Below are 22,390 nucleotides of genomic sequence, written 5' to 3' on the forward strand. Positions count from 1 at the left end.
GTGAAGAAAGAGAGGCGGCAAGATCTGAGTTTAAGATGAGACCATTTGAGTTACCTGGGGAGTCTCAAACTGGTCATAAGTCCACCTTGAGTGGAAAAGATAAGTTTCCTTTTCCTACTAATTTTCCTGTCTCTGGGATACTAGATCTCACTGAACAGGAGTATGAGGAGGGCGAAATAGAACAACAGTCAGAAGGTGACGACTTTGACAGCCCAGGTATTGACAATCTCATCAGAGCAGTTCGTCAGTCGCTGGAGTTTACGGAAACTGAGGAGCCACTGACGAATGATGAAGTAGTCTTTACTAAACGACAGAGATCTCCGATGTGTTTCCCTATCTCGGAATCTCTTAATAAAATGTTACTGGAGTCACGGAAAAATCCGGACAAACGGTTTTCTATTCCTCGTAGATTTAAATCGAGTTACCCGTTTCCAGAGGCCATGACAGCTACATGGGAGAACCCACCATTGGTGGATTCATCCGTATCTAAACTTACGAGGAAGTTAACCATACCAGTACCAACTGCTACTACGCTTAAAGACCCTGCAGATCGTAAAATAGAGGCTATGCTAAGGTCCATGTATACAGCAACTGGAGTGCTGTTAAGACCTGGGTTGGTTGGCATTTGGGTTACTAAAGCTTTAATGGTATGGATAAAAGAGCTCAAATCGGCTCTGCAAGAGGATCATCTTATACTTCTCGCGGATCAAATCTGGGAAGCTGCTGAATATCTATGTACAGCTTCTACTGACGTCTGTCAGCTTACTTCTCGCCTGTCCTCATCGCTAGTCACAGTACGACGAGCACTTTGGCTGCGTTCGTGGCAGGCGGAGACGGAGGTTAAAAAAGGTATAGAGGCATTGCCTTATGATGGCGAGAAACTTTTTGGTCCTGAATTGGACAAATGGATTTCTGAGGCTACTGGAGGGAAGTCTGTTTTTCTTCCATCGCCTACAACTATACCTAAACGGAAATATTCTGGTCCGGCGTTCAAATCCTTTAGAACTCAGCCCTTTCGTGGGCAGGGAGGAGCAGTCACGCCGGGCAGAAGAGGTCGGGGACGTAGTGCCCGACAATCCAATGCACGTCGTCAAGACACCAAGACCACTAACAAACCAGTGGCATGACGGGCTCCCAGCCCATCTCGGATCTCCAATTGTGGGAGCACGCCTTCAGAGCTTTCAGGGGGCGTGGCTGCAGACGTCCACAGATGGGTGGATCCGCAATTTAGTATTAGAGGGTTACAAAATAGAGTTCGATTATCTTCCGACAGGAAGATTTTTCACGACAGGACTGCCTGTGTCGGACGACAAGAAAGCAGTTCTGCAGGTTGCCATTCAGTCTCTGCTGAATGCTGCAGTGATAATTCCGGTCCCTGTGCAGGAACAGGGGCAGGGTTATTATTCCAGTCTGTTTCTGGTACCAAAACCAGATGGCTCAGTCAGGCCAATATTGAACCTAAAAGGTCTCAATCATTACGTCACTTACCACAGATTCAAGATGGAATCTCTCAGGTCAGTAATTGCAGGGTTAGAGCCACAGGAATTCATGATTGCACTAGATCTCAAGGATGCGTATTTGCACATTCCGATCTGGCCACCTCACCAGAGTTTCTTAAGGTTTGCGATAAGGCGAGACCATTACCAATTTCAGGCTCTACCGTTTGGCCTCTCATCAGCGCCTCGGGTATTCACCAAGGTAATGTCCGTGATGACAGCTCATCTCAGGTCCCTAGGGGTAATAATTGTTCCGTATTTAGACGATCTACTCATAAAGGCTCCGTCTCAACAATTGCTTCTCCAACATGCCTTACTAACGTACAATGTACTAGTTCAGCACGGTTGGATAGTCAGTTTAAAGAAATCACATCTAATTCCGTGTCAACGACTTCAATTCCTAGGGATGATTCTCGATACAGTAAAACAAAGGGTTTTCCTGCCACAACAGAAAGTACAGGGCATTCGTCATCTGGTGCAATTAGTGCTCAAGCCACGCACAGTCTCAGTACATTTGTGCATTCGCCTTTTAGGCACAATGGTGGCGGCTTTCGAAGCACTTCAGTTCGGAAGATTTCACTCACGTCCGTTTCAACTGGAGGTGTTAGCACAGTGGTCGGGATCACATCTGCAGCTGCACCACAGGGTGAGGTTGTCACCACAAGTCAGGGTGTCTCTTCTCTGGTGGTTAAAAATACACAATCTATCTGCAGGGAGACGATTCGGCGTTGCGAATTGGATAATTCTGACAACAGACGCAAGTCTCAGAGGTTGGGGAGCTGTAGTTCAGAGTTATCGGCTCCAGGGCCTCTGGGCGGATCACGAAAGATCGCTATCCATAAATGTTCTGGAACTCAGGGCGATTTACAATGCTCTAAGACAAGCGGTGTACATGTTTCGTTTTCAGACTGTTCAGGTGCAGTCAGACAACGCGACGGCAGTCGCATACATAAACAAACAAGGAGGAACGAGAAGCCGCATGGCTATGCGGGAAGTAGCTCGGATCCTCAGATGGGCCGAATATCACCAGGTGATATTATCGGCAGTGTTCATTCCTGGAGTGGACAACTGGGAGGCAGATTTTCTCAGTCGTCGGGATTTTCATCCAGGAGAGTGGGCATTAAATCCAGAAGTATTTCAGATGTTGATCCAGAAGTGGGGTTACCCTCAGGTGGATCTAATGGCATCCCGCCACAATCATCAGGTGTCAAGATATGTGTCCAGAACAAGAGATCCAGGGGCAGTGGCGGTGGATGCTCTCACAGCCACGTGGCCATACAGCCTTGTGTATCTGTTTCCACCGTTTCCGCTGCTCCCGTTGGTGCTAAAACGGATCAAGAGAGGGTTCGTCACAGTCATTCTAATAGCGCCTCATTGGCCTCGGAGGGCTTGGTTCTCGGATCTCCTCGGGTTACTCGCAGACGATCCGTGGCCACTCCCACTACGTCCGGACCTGTTACAACAGGGTCCGTTCCTTTACCCCGATTCAGCGCGGCTGCGTTTGACGGGGTGGCTGTTGAAAAGGCCATCTTAAGGAAAGAGGGCATTCCTGAGTCTGTTATACCAACCATGGTACGAGCTAGGAAGCCGGTTACGGCAGCTCATTATTATAGAATTTGGCGTACTTATATAGGTTGGTGTGAAGCTCGGAAATTTCCGACATCGTCTTTTAAATTATCCCGTCTTTTGTTATTTTTACAAATGGGGTTAGATGGAGGACTACGTCTTTCCACACTAAAGGTGCAGGTATCTGCGTTGTCAATTTATTTTCAAAAGAAATTGGCCTCGTTGCAGTCAATACATACGTTTCTACAGGGTGTAAAGAGGATACAGCCTCCTTTCATTCCACCTACAGCACCATGGGACTTGAATCTGGTTTTAGATTTCTTACAGTCCGATTACTTTGAACCCTTACAACAAGTGGATATTAAATTTCTCACTTGGAAAACGATTTTTCTTTTAGCCTTAGCTTCGGCTAAGCGTGTTTCAGATTTGGGTGCCTTGTCATGCAAGTCACCGTATTTAATTTTTCATGATGACAGAGCGGAACTTCGGACGAATCCCGTTTTTCTACCAAAGGTAGTGTCGTCTTTTCACATCAATCAACCAATAGTAGTTCCTGTGTTAACAGGAGATTCTGGAACGTTGGATGTGGTTCGCGCATTGCGCATCTATGTTTCCCGAACGTCTACTGTGCGTAAGACAGATACGTTGTTTGTTCTCTATGACGCAGCTAAGAGGGGTTGGCCAGCCTCTAAGCAGACCTTATCCAGATGGATCAAACTGACTATACGTCAGGCTTACCTTTATGCTAAGTTACAGCCACCTACTTCAGTAACAGCTCATTCCACACGTTCTGTGGGGACGTCATGGGCAGCGAGTCGTGGGGCTTCTACGACACAGCTTTGCCGTGCGGCTACTTGGTCGTCAGTGCACACGTTTGTGCGCTTTTACAAGTTTGATACGTTCGCGGCATCAGCATCTAGCTTTGGCCGTTTAGTGTTACAAGTGCCAAACAGCTCTCCCGCCACGGAGGAGACTTTGGTACATCCCAAGAGTACTCCAGTGACCCCTAGTGGATGAAAAAGAAAATAGGATTTTGGTACTTACCAGGTAAATCCTTTTCTTTGAATCCATAGGGGGCACTGGACGCCCACCCAGAGCAGTTTACCTGTTTTAGGAGTCCAGTGGTTCTTATGGTAACACACTTTCACGACTGGTTTAAATTTAACAAGGGTTAATCAGTTATGGTGTCAACTGTTTAGTTGTCTGTTACGTTGTGTCAACTTTATTGTTGTCTGTGAGACTATATGTAATTCTCCTTTTGTCAATCTCTCTATCGATCCTGTTCGGCTCAGTAAAAAACACTGAAGTGCTGCAGGATATGGAGGGGAGGAGTAGTCTCAAAATTAATTTATTCAGTGCCTTCTTCCGGTGGAAGCCGTCCATATCCCAAGAGTACTCCAGTGCCCCCTATGGATTCAAAGAAAAGGATTTACCTGGTAAGTACCAAAATCCTATTTTGTTATATGAAGCTTCACTTGTTCTAGAAAAGATGTTCCAACTTTGCCACTCTTTAAAGTATATGATCAAATAATGACCTCTGTGACTGGATGCGCCTCGCTGCCTGTGCCAAGTGATCACACTTTGGATTGGGTCTCATGGGACCTGGGGATTCCCTCTTACCATCAGTAACTGCCTGTTACTGACTCCACCTACTGTGCAGTGTGTCGGATTTTGCTGCCACCACCAGGTCCTACCACCAACCCTGGTACCTCTTGCTGCTGTATATGCATACATGCACACGCTGCTGATGTACCGCCTGACTGGCGGCGGTTGACCCACACTGGTCACTCATCATTGGCCCTGCACAGTAGCTAGCAGAGGGCGGAGCTTGGAGGAGCTGGGCTCAATCTAGGATAGCCGGAAAACAGGATAGTGTGTTGCACAATTCTGTTGGTCGCAGGATATGGATGCACTCGTTGTAAATGCAGGATATTTATTGCTCAAAAAGTCTTAAAGACTGGGGTATGTTTACTAAAGTACAGGTTTTAGAAGTGGAAACAATCAGGTTCTACTTATGATTTATCTAGCACCTTCTAGAAGATAATAGCTAGAATCTGATTGGTTTCTATGGGCAACATCTCCACTTCTACAAACCCACTCTTTAGCGACTTACTTAGGGGTATATTTACTAAACCTGCTTAGCATACAAGATGTTCACAGCAGCATTCTCCTCTTCAGGCAGTGGATATCTTTCTCTACACACACAGGGCTGACATGCCCTCTTTTAATCCTAATCAAACACAAAATACCACATGGGTAGTTCCGCCCTGTACTCTCTTTAACCAATCATGCTATCTCCTGCTTCCATTTCATATATCTGTTACGGATTTACAGGAGATCATTGATTCCAAACCTTCTTGACACTTTACATAGATACACACAGACGTTTCCTTCAGTAACACCTTTTCCACATTATATCCAGGACATCGCCTGAAGTAAGTACGCAATATCAAAAGGCCTACTCATTCACCAGACCACCTGCTAGTAAATGACCATTGCCATCTCATTTCCTACGGTCACAGAAGTTGGCTTCTAACATCATACATACATACATACATACATACATATATATATATATATATATATATATATATATATACATGGTTGAGTTCAGAACACAGAGTTCAAAACGGACACGGCACTGCAGGGCTTATCTTTAACAAATCACTTTAATGTCCATCCATATTAATGCTGCATACATACATATCTGAGATGGCAATGTCCCAAGATAAAAGTCATACAGCAGACAAAAGTAAGCTCACGCATGTAAAACAATGCGGCATTTCGGGCCACAGCGGGTCCCTTCGTCAGGTTCAGCGTGTGCTGCAAAGAACGTGAATAACATACAATACAAATAACACTTACCTATATAGCATCCCCATGCTGGCGTGGTCGGTCTCGGAGCAGCAGCGGGCTTCCGGTTAAGACGAAGCGCTTGACAGATGACGTAATCCGGGAGCGACGGTTGTCATAGCAACCCGGTATGCAGAGGCTAACACGCTGTCCCCGGCCGCTCAGCCTGACAGGGGATGCTATATAAACTGAAAAAAGCATACTGTGTAAGAGAAATAGTGAACATACAAAGAAATTCACATATTAAAACAACATATGGTCAAAACACCACTATATTGAGGCAAAGAGAATTTTTTCAGCATAGTGCAACTAACCCTCTTGTTGATTCAACTAGCAAGATCATCCGTAAATACAGTACCTCATCGTTTGACCCCATGTCTACCAATCCATCTCTAAAAACCTTTAGTCGATTGATGAATGACTCTGTGAACAGATTTATTGCTACCCCTCGACCTTTATATCATAATTTATCATTTGATCAAAGACGAGCACTTAAAGATCTTAGCTCTGATACTTCAATTATAATTTGTACGGCGGATAAGGGCGGCAGTATAGTGTTACAGGATAGGACCCAATACATTGATGAAGTAATGCGGCAACTTGCATGTTCTGACACCTATATGAGATTGGACACTGATCCTACGATAAGATTTCAGAAGGAACTTAGCATTGTGTTAGAACAAGCAGTCCAAAATAAATTATTAGATTCCAAGTTAAGAGATGCATTACTTCCAAAATTTGAGGGAGATTTAAATATAAAATTCCCATTAGTGACTTAAGTCCAATGTACTAATCTGAAGCTCTAAGTGGGTGAATGCATGTGCGCAACAAAGTTGCAAGACACTACACTCACGGAATCCAGTCACACCCCTTATTGCAATACAATTTATGCCCAGTGAAATCTGGACTCGGGGCAAGTAATGGATACTGCACAAGGCTCTGCATTTGGCCAAGACCAGCCACGATGTTGTGCTTGTCAGACAATTAAATGTAATTAATAATTGTTTAATTGATTTACAAAGTATGATTTACAAAATAAGCAAATACTTTAAGTAACATAACATTTCATATATTACCGAACAGCTTTGTTGGGAAAAATTATTAAAATAAAATATATATATATATCCTGCATATTAACCGCTTGCCTAGCAATGGTAGCATTGTTTGCAACCACACCAGGCAGTGCGTTATCTAATCTGGTCGCAAACAATGCAACCAGTGAAATACAGAGTGGCTGACTACCTAAAGATTGTCTTCTAGCAGCCGCCAATCACAGAGGAACCTCCCAGTCCATCTGTCTCACTGCACCCTACCCTAGTGTCTGCTGTGCTGCCCATCACTGCTGGCCGGTCAACACCGCAGGACATCCCACCCGGCGGCTGCCCAGAGGAGCAGCCACCCTCAAAATGTAAATTAACCCAGCCCACCAATATGTACATGGCACCTGCTCATATGAGCATCTGCTGGGGAAATCATAGTCACAATGGGTTATGATGTTCCAATGGTGGTGAGCCGATGTTTGAAAATAAAATAAATATATATATTTTATTTTTACCATAAATGGAGTGGTCAGATCAAACGCGACCAGACTTCCTCACTGTGTCCCGCAGTTTTAGATGAAAAGATACATTCTGCAGATGTGCATAGTATAATATTTCAATATTAAAAAAAAAATACTTTTTAAACTATATTAAATTTAAAAAACAAAGCAAAAAAACAATGTTATAAACTGTTTTGAAGGGAAAAATTGTCTATTAAATAAAATAGTTTTAGAGAAGTTTAAATACACGTTCTACACCTAATTCACTCATTTGAAAAACCCCATCAATTTCTGAGCATTTTTTTATTTTATTTTCTTTGCCAGTTAAGTGGTTAAAGAAGAGCAATGCAAAGCATTTATTGGCTTTAAATGACCTATTCCTCCTCTCCTTAATGTGAACAATAATTATGTCTTTGCAGCAGCCAACTTGAGCAAGTCACTAAGGAGAGAGACAAAATCAAACAGAACCTGGACAGAGCAGAAAAAAGGAACCTACAGCTGGCTGATGAGGTGGATGACCATAACTCTGTCATGGAGAGTCTCAACGAGAGCAAAATCAAGTAAGCTGGAGTGTAGAGCTAGCACTCTTCTTTACCTGTAATTCACATGTACTATACACCACCTTATCCTGCTTCCTACCTCCTGTCTTGTGTATGTTGTTGGGTTCTCCTTCCACATGTATTTGTGTCTCATTTTGTTGTGTGCTGGATATCATGTGATATTGTCTTATACTGTAGTATAATATAATTTGTTATACAGGGATTTGGAGCAGGAATACAAACAGAATCTGTCAATGATTCGCTTAGAGCTGGAAAGCGAGAAGGAACAGTTCCTGCAACAGACCGACCAACAAAAGAAGAAACTGGAGACTGATCTGACTAATTTACAGATGGAAGAGGCTTTTCTGAGAGACAAACTGAACTTATCTTTAAAGGCATGCAATGATACCTTTCCCATTACGCATCTCATTCATGAAGTATCTACTTATTTATCATATCCATCTCATTTCAATGACTTTTCTTCTTCTACTGTTAAGTCGAGCAAAAACCAACTTTGTTCGAAGACCTAATTACATTTATCTTCATCTGGTAGGCTTGTGGAACAGAATAGGTAGAAATACGGGCTAGCAATCATATATTTGTATAGACTTTAGAGTACATATTATGGTAGTTGTAGGTAAAAATATATTAAGCAGAAAAACAAACTTGACTACATGGTCAAAAGTATGTGGAAACCCCTTCTAATGTTTTTGGCAAAGTCATCCAAACCCCTTATTAGCAGGTGCATAAAATTAAAGCATAGTGACTTGAAATTAACACTGGGGCAGATGTATTAACCTGTAGAAGGCATAAGGAACTGATAAACCAGTGATATGTGCAAGGTGATAAAGGCAGCAGCCAATCAGATCCTAACTGTTAATTTACATATTGGAGCTGATTGGCTGGTGCCTTTATCACCTTGCACATATCACTAGTTTATCACTTCCTTATGCCTTCTACAGGTTAATACATCTGCCCTAGTGTTACATATGGGCAGCAAAACGGGTCATACTAAAGATTACAGGGGCAGATGCACTAAGCCGTGGAGAAAGATAAAGTACTAATCAGTCAGCTCCTAACTGCCATGTTACAGGCTGGGTTTGAAAAATGACAGTTAAGAGCACGATTGATTGGTACTTTATCTTTCTCCAGTGGCACAGTAATAGGATAACACTTTACCAACAAATCATTTGTCAACTTCAATCCCGGTAGATCTGGCCCGGTCCGCTGTATGTGCTTTTTATTAAGTAGAAGCGCTGATGAGCAGTAACTGCTAAAACTGTGGCTTGCTGAAGCTTGTATTAAGTAAAAACACTTGCTGATCCTTGCAACCCTCACTACTGAGTTCCCCACTGCCTAAGGAAGCATTGTCTGCACAATAACTTTTTGTGCTTTGGGTTTGCATGGACATGCAGCAGCCTGTACACCTCACATCACTATGTGGAATACCAAACACTGGCTGTAGGGGCATAAAGCACCCCACCTTTGAACTCTAGTGCTAAAGGTCTTGGTCTGTTTTTCATAGTTTAGCATTGGCTTCTCCGTTCTAGTGAAGGAACACCATACCATGACATTCTAGAGAATTAAGTGTATCCAATTTTGGGGTATATTCAATACTTGTCGTATCCTTTCCGATGGAAAGGATCAGACAGGTCCGTATTCAGGTCAGTATTCAGTGCCGCGGCCAAACCCGACAGGTTTGGCCCGTTCCCGACACTGCCAATCCAACTTTTTTTAAAGTCGGATTGACATTGTCTGAAACGGGGCTAAAACCTGTCTGGTTTGGCAGCGCTTCCGACAATACATGCGGCTCGATATGCGTGTATTCCGACAGGCTTCCAACAAGTCGGATTTCCCGACTTGTCAGATGAAACGGGGCCCTAATGAATAGATCGGAACCCCTTCCGACCTAAATCTGTCGGAAGCTGCCGTCTTTCCGACAAGTCGGCAGCTTCCAGCACTTATTAAATACAATCCTTTGTGTTAAATTTTTGAAAGACCGTTTCGTGTTTCAGCATTCTAACACCCCTATGCTTAAATGAGGTCCATCCAAAAAATGGTTTGCTGAGTTTGATGTGGGAGAACTTTGAGTGGCCTACACAGAGGTCTGACCTCAATCCCATTGGACCCCCTATGGGGTGTATTGTCAGATGCGAGCCAGGCCTTTTTGTCCAACATCAGAACCCATCCCCCAAAGCTCTTGTGTCTTGGAATGGATGTGAATCTCTGCTACCGTGATACAAAATCTAGTGGAAAGCCTTCCCAAGAGAGTGGAGGCTGTTGCAGCAGGAAACTGGTCACTAACTCCATTTTGATGCTCATGGCTTTGAAATGAGAGTGTCACAATCTGGAGCACTAAAACATCTTATTTACCTTTTGCGGTGTCTCCACAGACTGGAGTTATGGTCCGCTCTAAGTGTGCCCTCATACTGATTACAGGTAGCGCTAGTATCTGTATGCGTCTTCACTCCTTGCGGACGCTGACAACTGTCCACACTACGGCAGCACAGAGCTTTCCTCAGTATCATGCTATCTCCAGGCATCCGTAGCATTCCGCTCTCTCTCCATCCCATCAGGGTTCAGGCCTACTTCCTCGATGCCAGAGTTCCCTCCAAAACTCAGACACAGGTGCAGCCATATAGTTACCTGATCATTCTCAGCCATTCCAGTTTCTGTTCTCAGTCAGCTGATCACAGCAGCCAACTGCAAGTTAATGATGCCTATATAGGCAGCAGCCTGGCCACTCCCAAATCGCCAGAACAACGTCGCTTACTCAGTGAATGCAGCTTTGTGCTGAGCTCTCTTATACAATGGTGTCAGTACAGTTCCAGTCCATTAATCCTGTTCCAGTCTGGTTATCTGCTGTCTGCTTCTCCATTAACAGTCGGGTAATTACAGAGACTTTCAACTCAAACATCTATCCGGTTCCAGTCCGGTCACCTATCCGGTTCCGGTCCAGCTACCAATCTGGTCTCTAATCCAGTTGCCATTCCTGATCCAGTCCAGCAATCTTACTCCGCTCTAGCCAAGTTCCAGCATCCCAGCTTGTTCCTGAATCCAGTCACGGCTATCGGCATCCACTTGGGCACAACAAAGTCTAAAGACTTTACTGTAGAATAAAGTTATTTTCTTTTCACCGTTAAGCCTTCGTGGCAAGCCACTGCTAGAACACCAACATTTAGTCCACCACCTACACTTTCTATTGTGCACATTGCTCCATGAGTAGAAGTTTTATTAAGTCTCCGTGCTTCCTCCACAATCCAGCTGCTTCGGCTCAGCCTCCCACGCCAATCCATGCCAAGCCAAACCCTCAGGCGTGACAGATGTTTACAAAGCACATATGGGTGCAATGGTCAGGTGTCCACGTACATTCGGCCATGTAGCGTGGCATTAATTTTAATTCTGCATTGTTGCCTATTCTCTCCTCAATTTCTCATACGTCCTAGAGGATGCTGGGGTCCACTTATTGACCATGGGGTATAGACGGTTCGGCAGGAGCCATGGGCACTCTTAAGACTTTTCAATGGGTGTGAACTGGCTCCTCCCTCTATGCCCCTCCTCCAGACTTCAGTTTTAGAAATGTGCCCAGGAGACTGGATGCACTCTGAGGAGCTCTACTGAGTTTCTCTGAAAAAGACTTATGTTAGGTTTTTTATTTTCAGGGAGAACTGCTGGCAACAGACTCCCCGCTTCGTGGGACTGAGGGGGCAGAAGCAGAACCAACTTCCTGAAGAGTTTCATGGCTCTGCTTCTGGCTGACAGGACACCATTAGCTCCTGAAGGGAACTGAACGCTAGCTGTGCCTAGATGCTCACTCCCACAGCACGCCGTCACCCCCCTCGCAGAGCAAGAAGTCTGAAGACAGGTGAGTATGAGAAGATGGATCCTCTAGCAACTAAAGTGACGGCTGAGGTACGGTGCGGCTGGCGGGAGCGCAGTGCGCCCACACACAGAGCACTGCAGGGCGCGGGGGCGCCCTGGGCAGCAAAATATTACCTTAAACTGGCGCAAAGGGGGCATAAGATGCCGCTGGCACAGCCCTACCCCCACCAGTATAAATATATACAGACCATTGCGGGGGCGGAGCTTCTTCCTCAGGCAGCCAGCACACTGCTCAGCGCCATTTTCTCTCTCTCCTCAGCTGCAGAGACAACGCTGGTCCTTTCCTCCACTTCTGGCAACAAGTACAGGGTGCAAATAAGGGGTGCACAAAGCGTTTGGTGGTGCATTAATAGTGTGAATTACTGTGTAAAAGCGCTGTTGTCTGTGGGCATTCTGTGTTCACAGACATTACATACTGGCGCTGGGGTTGTGAACTGGCTGCTCCTATACTGTGTCCCTCTGACAGATTTTGCTGTGGGTTTGTCCCCTTATAAGTCCCAGTGTGTCTGTGAGTGTGTGCTGTACATGTGTAAGGCATGTCTGAGGCAGGGAGTTCTTCCCCGGAAGAAGGTATTTTAGGGACACAGAGTTGTAATGTGGTGGCGCTGCCGGCACACCAAGAGCCTGCATGGGTGAAAGAAATATGTGACAGTATGCATCTTATTAACAGGAGGTTAGATAAGTCTGAATCTCAGGCTGAATGCTGGAGAAATTCTGTGATTTTTCAGGACTCGCTTCTTCCTTCTGCAGGCGGCCCCTCTGGGTCACATAAGAGACCATTTGTGAATACTGATACCGACACAGACTCTGATTCTTGTGTTGACGATAGTGACTAGAGAAATAGGTCATAAATTGGCAAAAAATATTCAATATATGATTGTGGCTATAAGGGACGTGTTGGAAGTTACAGAAGCCTCAACTGTACCTCAGGAAAAGGCTTATTTATGTAAGGAAAAGAAATCCAAAGTCACGTTCCCTCCTTCCCACAAGCTAAATGCTCTCTTTGCAGGGATGTGGGTGAATCATGAGAAAAAATGTCATATTCCTAAGCGGATTCAGGTAGCTTATCCTTTCCCAGCAGAGGACAGGAAAAAATGGGAATCACCCCCTGTGTTAGACAGTGCACTATCCAGGTTGACAAAGAAGGTAATTCTCCCTGCACCTGGCACGTCTTCACTAAAAGAGCCGGCTGACCGTAAGATGGAAACTACAGTGAAATCCATTTATGTTGCCAATGGTACTCAGACCCACTATTGCCTGCGTGTGGGTCAGTCGCGCTATTGAAAAATGGTCAGACAGCGTGTCATCAGAAATTGACACGGTTGATAAAGATGAGATACTCCTTAAGTTAGGGTATATCAAAGACGCTGCCGCCTACATGCTAGAAGCGATGAAAGATATTGGACTCTTGAGTTCACAAGCCGCTACCATGGCGTTATCAGCTAGGAGGGCATTGTGGATTCGCCAGTGGAACGCGAATGCGGATTCCAAAAGAAACATGGAGTCTCTCCCATATAAAGGTGAGACCTTATTTGGCGATGGTCTGGATGCGTTAGTCTCGGCGGCTTCCGCAGGTAAGTCAACGTTTTTGCCCTCTGCACCTGCACCGGCAAAAAAGACCTATCACACACACATGCAGTCCTTTCGACCCAATAAATACAAAAGAGCTCCAGGTTCCCCCTTCTTTGCAGGAAGGGGAAGAGGAAGGGGAAAGAAGCCCACAGCGGCTCCAGGTTCCCAGGAGCAGAAGTCTACCACTACTTCTGCCAAATCTTCAGCATGTCTCTGGAACTCCCTTGCGGGAGGCCGCTCAGGTGGGGGCACGTCTCAAACTGTTCAGCCAAGGTTGGATTCTGTCTGGCCTGGATCCCTGGGTATTGCAAATAGTATCCCAGGGATACAAGCAGGAGTTTCAAGACGTTCCCCCATGCCGATTTTTCAAATCAACCTTGCCAGCTTCTCTTCCAGAAAGAGAAGCAGTAACAGCGGCAATCCAAAAATTATGTCAGGACCAGGTCGTAGTCCTCGTGCCTTTGCCGCAACAAGGGGAGGGGTTTTATTCAAGCCTCTTTGTAGTTCCGAAACCGGACGGCTCGGTCAGACCGATTCTGAACCTAAAAAATTTGAATCTCTACGTGAAACGGTTCAAGTTCAAGATGGAATCACTCCGGGCAGTGATTTCCAGTCTGGAGGAGGGGGATTACATGGTGTCTGTAGACATCAAGGATGCTTACCTGCATGTTCCCATTTATCCTCCTCACCAGGCCTATCTGAGATTTGCGGTTAAGGATTGCCATCACCAGTTCCATACGTTACCTTTTGGTCTCTCCACGGCGCCGAAGGTATTCACCAAGGTGATGGCGGAGATGATGGTCCTCCTTCGTCAAAAAGGAGTCAATATAATTCCTTATCTGGACGACCTGCTGATAAAGGCGAGATCCAGGGAGCAGTTGTTACAAAGCATCACGCTCTCCCTGTCGATACTCCAACAACACGGTTGGATCATAAATTATCCAAAGTCACAATTGGAAACGACAACAAGATTGTCTTTTCTCGGGATGATTCTGGACACGGAAGTTCAGAGAGTTTTTCTTCCGGTGGAAAAGGTTCTGGAAATCCAGAAAATGGTAAAACAATTATTGAAACCATCCAGTGTGTCGATCCATCAGTGCATTCGGTTGTTGGAGAAGATGGTGGCGGCCTATGAGGCCATAAAGTTTGGCAGGTCCCATGCCAGAGTATTCCAGTGGGACCTGTTGGACAAGTGGTCGGGATCCCACCTTCACATGCACCGAAAAATAGTCCTGTCGTCAAAAGCCAGGATTTCACTCCTGTGGTGGCTACACAGTCCGCACCTACTAGAGGGACGCAGATTCGGTATTCAGGACTGGGTCCTGGTAACCACGGATGCAAGTCTCCGAGGCTGGGGAGCTGTCACTCAGGGGAAAGCTTCCAAGGAAAATGGTCAAGTCAGGAAGCCTGCCTTCACATAAACGTGCTGGAATTGAGAGCCATTTACAACGGCCTCCGACAAGCGGTACATCTTCTTCAAGATCATCCCGTGCAGAACCAGTCGGACAATGTAACAGCAGTCGTGTACATAAACCGTCAAGGCGGAACGAAAAGCAGAGCAGCAATGGCAGAGTTGACAAATATCCTCCTCTGGGCAGAAAGGCATGCATGCAAAAGCTCTGTCAGCAATTTTCATTCCGGGAGTGGACAACTGGGAAGCAGACTTCCTCAGCAGACACTATCTCCATCCAGGAGAGTGGGGCCTCCACCAAGATGTCTTCGCAGAGGTGACAAGTCTTTGGGGAGTTCCTCAAGTAGACATGATGGCATCTCGTCTCAACAAGAAGCTTCAGAAATATTGTTCCAGGTCGAGAGACCCTCAAGCAATAGCAGTGGATGCGCTAGTGACCCAGTGGGTATTCCAGTAAGTGTATGTCTTCCCTCCACTTCTGTTGATCCCATAAGTTCTCAGGATCCTAAGAAGAACAAGGGTTTGAGCAATTTTCATTGCCTCAGACTGGCCAAGGAGGGCTTGGTACCCAGATCTTCAGGAGTTGCTCATAGAAGATCCTCGGCCTCTTCCTCTTCGCGAGGACCAGCTGCAGCCGGGGCCGTGTGTGTATCAGGACTTACCGCGGCTACGTTTGACGGCATGGCTGTTGAGCGCCGGATCCTAGCCTGTAAGGGTATTCCGAAAGATGTCATTCCCACTCTTATTCAGGCCAGGAAAGGAGTAACGTCGAGAAATTACCACCGTATTTGGAGAAAGTATGTGTCTTGGTGTGAATCCAAGAATGCTCCTACGGAAGAGTTTCACTTGGGACATTTTCTGCAGGCTGGTGTGGAGGCGGGCCTCCGATTGGGGTCAATCAAGGTACAGATTTCAGCCTTGTCAGTGTTCTTCCAAAAACAATTGCCCTCTCTTCCAGAGGTTCAGACCTTCGTGAAAGGCGTTCTGCACATCCAGCCTCCTTTTGTGCCTCCAGTGGCACCATGGAACCTTAATGTGGTGTTGCAGTTCCTTCAATCGGATTGGTTTGAGCCTCTACGAGAGATAGAGTTGAAGTTTCTCACTTGGAAAGTGGTGATGCTTTTGGCATTGGCATCCGCACGGCGGGTGTCTGAATTGGGGGCCTTGTCTCACAAGAGCCCTTACCTGATTTTCCATGAAGATAGGGCAGAGTTGCGACCTTGCCAACATTTTCTACCAAATGTGGTTTCTTCTTTCCACATAAACCAACCTATTGTGGTGCCAGTGGTTACTGACACGTTCACTGAGTCTCTAGATGTGGTTAATAGCTTTGAAGATTTATGTCGCTAGAACAGCTCGAATTCGGAAAACAGAGTCTTTGTTTGTCCTGTATGCTCCCTACAAGATTGGGTGTCCTGCTTCCAAGCAGACTATTGCACGTTGGATCAGAAGTACGTTTCAGCAAGCTCATACTACGGCTGGATTGCCGTTGCCGAAGTCGGTGAAGGCCCATTCCACTAGGAAGTTGGGCTCATCCTGGGCGGCTGCCCGGGGGGTCTCGGCATTACAACTTTGCTGAGCAGCTACTTGGTCGGGGTCAAACACGTTTGCAAAATTCTACAAGTTTGATACCTTGGCCGATGAAGACCTCAAGTTTGGTCAATTGGTGCTGCAGGGTCATCCACACTCTCCCGCCCGTACTGGAGGTTTGGTATAAACCCCATGGTCAATAAGTGGACCCCAGCATCCTCTAGAACATATGAGAAAACAGAATTTTAATACCTACCGGTAAATCCTTTTCTCCTAGTCCGTAGAGGATGCTGGGCGCCCGTCCCAGTGCGTACTTTACCTGCAGTTTAGTTATACACAAGTTGTGTTACGTTAGTTTCAGCTTGTTGCTGCAATTGATTCATGCCTGTTGCCGTGTGTTACGTTGATTGCCATGTGTGTGGCATGGGTGAGGTGTGAGCTGGTATGTATCTCACCACTAGTATTAAAGTAAATCCTTTCCTCAAAATGTCCGTCTCCCTGGGCACAGTTCCTATAACTGAAGTCTGGAGGAGGGGCATAGAGGGAGGAGCCAGTTCACACCCATTGAAAAGTCTTAAGAGTGCCCATGGCTCCTGCGGAACCGTCTATACCCCATGGTCAATAAGTGGACCCCAGCATCCTCTACGGATTAGGAGAAAAGGATTTACCGGTAGGTATTAAAATCTTGTTTTTGCAGCCGGATAACGTTACTTTTATCTTGCAGGAAAACGGCAGGTTGCAAAAGGAAATGGTTGAGGTAGTTGGAAAGCTTTCTGAATCAGAAAGTCTGGTGTCAAAGCTACAAACCAGCATAGATCACATGCTGCAACAAAAGGTAACTTTGCATCTCCAGTTTGTATCGTCTTATATTAATGTATAATGGATGTGTGTCTATTGGAGGTAGCAAGAATAGTTTCACCTGGAGGTAAAGAAAAGTCACTCAGTCCAGGTACAGGGGCTGCACATGTGTCAAACTTGCAATATTTCTTTCTTTTGAGTCCCGTATGAACACACTGTATTGCAGGAGGTGGGTCCTTTGTGGAACTCTTTCTTGTATGTAAATATGAGCAGAGTGCCTTATAGTGGCAGTTGCTCATGGTCTTCAGTAATGGGATTAGGAAGGCATGGTGAGAATGGCCCTGAGGGGAGCGTGAGAAGGGCAATAATTGTAAATCTGAGCCTGCTCCTCAGTGAGTGTGCAATCAACATTTCTAGTTTACAGAGACATATTGCTTTAATGAAGCTAGCTGATTGTTCATAGCTTCTGTGTTAATTGCACATGTAGTTCATATTGTGTTGCTGTCACATTGTACCTTTTATTAGAACTGCTGTAACATGTGACGCCATGAGACCCAGAATTAGAGGCTGCAAATACATAAGTGACTTTGGTGCTAAGTACATAGGTGTGCTTGTTTTCCAGAAACTGGCTGATCCTCATAGTGCAGAGCTGCTCACGCAGGAGGAGGCCTTTGCAGAAATCATCCGACAGTATGAAGTGCAGTGCAGGGTGAGTACCAGTCAGTCTCCCATGTCACTGCGATGCAGATGTATTACCTGTAGTACATGCAAAATAACCACTTCCATGCCCCTTCTGGATTACCTTTGTGTGGCATGCACAGGAACCTAACGCATCCCATACATAGTAGGAGAAGTAAAATTCTTCTCTATAGAAGAGCCGCCACTAGTTAACCTACACTTATTATAATGAAGAGAAACTTAGTGTCTCTACACACATAGGGCCAGTGTTTAACATTGATTTACTGACCAAGATTTATCATTATTGTATCGAAGTTGTGGTATCTGATGGTGATATTCTATGTACAGTAACTGATGACTTGATGTAGACATTTAACGATTATTATTTCTGTTTTATTGTATAACTACTGTGGGACTGCTCACTGATGTTGGAAACCCAGAGAGTTAATGTGAGCCTGTGTGGTACCTTCTCATGCTATGATAGTTTTCCTGCATGCATAGTATTAGCCAAGCATCCATATTGTAACACAATACTAGAAAAATTAGAGGGATTACTCAACCCACATAAGAAAAATGTCTTTAAAATAAAAGAAAGCACTGGCAATAGTAATTTAATAATAAAGAAAAATGTAGTGTTAAAAACACAATCTTAAAAAAAACACGAGGTATAATATTATAACACGTCACCACCCGGCATAAAATACACATCAAAAGATCAATTTGTATTCATAGCATAAATTGTATACATAGACTGAGAGTTCTGTATTCTAGCAGCAATAAGTATAATAGCAGCACGTCTCTCATTCACAGTAAGTTAGTTATAGTGATGGCTTACTGAGGCGTATGTTCACTTATTTTGACTTGTGAAGTCCATCATGGCCGTGAATAAATATAATAATAATAATAGTGCAAGCTGAATGAAGGATTCATTTACCACGTCCTTTATCTGGAGTCAGAGCAGTTTTGTAGCAATCAAAACCTCCTCGTCTGTTGGTGCAGTACTAGTTTACATCCATCTCCAGAGGGGATCCGATCAGGATCCCAGCGGTTAGAATAGCGACGCCGGAATCCTGACACTCCTCAGAATGCATCCATCAGGCTGCCAGAAATTTAAGCTGCAGGATGGGGGGGGGGGGGGGGGGGGGGGGGAATCGGGGAGGTCAGATGGAGGTTAGGGTCAGGGTGCAGCCCGGTGGGGTTAGGTTTAAGCACCTCCAGGGAGAGGGTTAGGTATAGGCTGTGGGTTGGAGGGGTTAGATTTAGGCTGCTACAGGAGAGAGTTAGGGGGCCAGTGGGGGAAGGTAAGTATGCTTTTCACTGTCAGAATTCTATTAATCAGGATGCCGCTGCCGGTATTCTGAGCATCCCAAACGCCATCATTTCAATTCCAACCACTACAGTCCAAACTTACTGCAGGAACTCCTCAGGAGAGTCTTCTATATGCAGCTGGTATTTAAAAGTGGTAAAATGCCTCTCTCCGTCTCCACAACCTTTTTTAGTGCTCTACTCATGGGTTTAATAGAAAAAGTACTGTAAGGCACATGGGTGACTCTGCATAGCACAGGATGAATGCATTATTTTCGTTACATTAATTATTGCATCGTAAGAGAATCTTATGATAGGTCTATTCCCAAATATTTCAATGTGTTGCATGTCTTTTGCTTGGGTGAAAATTGTAACCGTTTTATACCCCCCTCCCCACTTTGCATGCAGTATGTTTGTGATGTTCTGGTTGCTCTATTTTTGGGGTGATCTGTTGTGGCTTTAAGGGGCCCATACATCAGCACAAAATCACTCATTCTTAGTCCCCCTCCCCCCCACAGATGTAACAATTCACCAATATGTTCCCACACTGTACTTTGTATATATTTACAGTTATTCACAGATCATTTTCATGCAAAGATGAGATCTGCAAATCATAAAAGTGCCCATTTTAATGGTATGTCTAGTAATGGTCTGCAAATCGCCTGATTGTTATCAAACACTGACAATCTACAGCCCTGATTGGTCAGTGAATTCCAGCATGTGGGACAACCTGATTTACCAATTCCGATCACTTATTGGTCAGAATCGGCGATTGATGGACCCCATACATTGCAGATATTTTACACACTAATCTACAAAGCGCAGAATTGCCCCAACTGATTGCTGATGTATGGGCCCCATTACTCCTTGTGTCCTCCCTTTGGGAACAGTTTGTTATATTGAGACGCTCTACCAATGCAATACAGTATTCTGCACTGTGTTGCTCTCTCTTTGTGCTTGCATTTGTAAGTGCTCTAATACAGGCCTGGCCAACCTGTGGTTTTCCAGCTGTTATGAAACTACACATCCCAGCATGCCCTGATAGATTTACTATTAGGGAATGCTAAAACTGTCCCCCATGGCATTTCTGTGTCCCAATTATGGCAAGTCCCGCCCCCCCTTCTATTGTATAATCTATAATAATCTATATCATAATGGTAAATCCATGTTCTATGTAAAAATAATAAAATATAATTATCTTATTCAGATAATGTATTCTGAATGTATTCAGACCCTGTGTATGTATTCACAGGGTCACTGACCCATGGTGTATTTTTCTGCTTCAAAATAATTTTCTCTTTAATAATTATGAGGAAAACTTTCTATAATCTCAGACGAAAAATAGATTAAGATGTGCTCTGGGTCCAGTCAGTGGTTAGGATGAGCTCGTGTAGGTATTGATGTCCTCAGGGTGATTAAGATGTGCTCTGGGTCCAGTCAGTGGTTAGGATGAGCTCGTATAGGTATTGATGTCCTCAGGGTGATTAAGATGTGCTCTGGGTCCAGTCAGTGGTTAGGATGAGCTCGTATAGGTATTGATGTCCTCAGGGTGATTAAGAGGTCCCTATTTTAAGGCCTACTTGCATGACAAATATCTGCAAGCTACTGGTGACTGAGGCTGATTCAGACCTGATCGCTAGGCTGCGTTTTCTCACAGCCTGCGATCAGATCGGAACTGCGCATGCACTGCAATGCGCAGGCACGACGGACCGCAGCAACGGGGATCGCCGGTCAGCGACGGGTTGGTGTGAAAAATCCAAACGCACCGCCGATCGCAAGGAGATTTACAGGAAGAGGCAGTTTGTGGGTGGCAACTGACCATTTTCAAGGAGTGTCCGGGAAAACGCAGAAGGGACCTGGCGTTTGGAGGGAGGGTTTCTGACGTTGGCTCCGGCCCCTATGATCGCAGCATCTGAGTAAGTCCTGGGCTGAGCAGACACTGTTTATGCAGTTCTGCTACAAATGTGATCGCACAGCTGCACACACTCCATACCCTCCCCCTGTAGGCGGCGACTACCTGATCGCAGGGATGCAAAAAATGCAACCTAGCGATCAGGTCTGAATTACCCCCTATATGTCTTAGCTCTTGTGTTTGCGTCCCAACACAATCCTGGATGTGTCATGAGAATTTGTGAATAATGGAAAAATTATTACAAAAAACAAATTGGCTCAATATTATAACTTGTTTTTCATTATAACTATATAGATGTGTGCTCATACTTCTAGCCTCAATACACCATGCAGTGCAAGACGCCTTTTGGGTGTAAGCTGCCAGGTCCCATGCAGCTATGCCAGTGTTGGGCGTCTTTTTTGCTGAAAATGTGTTTTAAGGCCTCCATACATCAGTAAGCAATTCCCCGATTCTGAGATTTAAAGATTCCCCAATCCACCAAAATGTGCCCATACATTACAGATATTTTTCAGTGATTTACAGATCATTTTCAGCAAATTCAGATCTGCCAATCTTGAAAGGCTCATCAGTTGACTAGAAATGGTCTGCAAGAGAGTTGCTGTATCATACCACTTCATATACAGTCGCACAAAGATATACAGTGTTACATATCAAATTATCTCCTGTGTGTCCCAGTCACATCCGGCTAAGACGCATGTTTGGATAAGAAGACACAAAAAAGATGCTCTGAGCTAGCAGAATCTCAAGGACCTGGCGTGCCAAGAGGGGCTATTTGGCGCGACTGGAGCAACAATGTATGAGGACACATCTGTATGTTATCGTTAGTATGTAACAACAAATTATCTACAGCAGAGATTTTCAACCTTTTATAACTGGCGGCGCACTGAACAAGATTTAAATATAGCCAAGGCACACTCAAATATAATGGTGATGCAAGGTGCAGTTGCGTGTCCTAGAATGTCATGTTGCAGCTTCTCCATAGGTAATGCCTGAGCCACATCTGAGAAACCCAGAAGAGCCCAACACTGCCCGGGCCCAAAATTAGAACGGGCTCTGCAACCACTAAACCCACCAGTATTGATCGTTCCAGAGCCTCAGTAACAGTAAAACACTGATGGGCCTGGTTCTTCTTCCATGGCACACCTGGAGACTGCTCAGGGCACACTAGTGTGCCACGGCATAGTGGTTGAAAAACACTGATCTACAGTATATTGGCAGGTGTCCTAAAGTAATTAGGTATATAATCACTGGGATAACCTAATTCATTGGGGGAAATTCAAATGTTTTCACACCCCCGAACTCCCGTCT

The 22,390-nt window shown here is 45.0% G+C and overlaps 1 protein-coding gene across 6 annotated transcripts in view; it reads left to right on the forward strand.

Annotated features, from left to right (window-relative positions):
- NINL (ninein like) overlaps window positions 1-22,390 on the forward strand; it is a 277,291-nt gene that overhangs the window by 139,664 nt on the left and 115,237 nt on the right. For all 6 annotated transcript variants that reach the window (XM_063918113.1, XM_063918114.1, XM_063918111.1 and 3 more), the window contains exons 11-14: window positions 7,875-8,015; window positions 8,215-8,389; window positions 17,114-17,224; window positions 17,810-17,896. In XM_063918113.1, coding sequence (XP_063774183.1) covers window positions 7,875-8,015; window positions 8,215-8,389; window positions 17,114-17,224; window positions 17,810-17,896 — 514 coding nt within the window. The remainder of the gene's footprint in view (window positions 1-7,874; window positions 8,016-8,214; window positions 8,390-17,113; window positions 17,225-17,809; window positions 17,897-22,390) is intronic.

Source organism: Pseudophryne corroboree, chromosome 4 (genome assembly GCF_028390025.1).
Source record: "Pseudophryne corroboree isolate aPseCor3 chromosome 4, aPseCor3.hap2, whole genome shotgun sequence".
In the NCBI taxonomy this organism is placed as follows: domain Eukaryota; kingdom Metazoa; phylum Chordata; class Amphibia; order Anura; family Myobatrachidae; genus Pseudophryne; species Pseudophryne corroboree.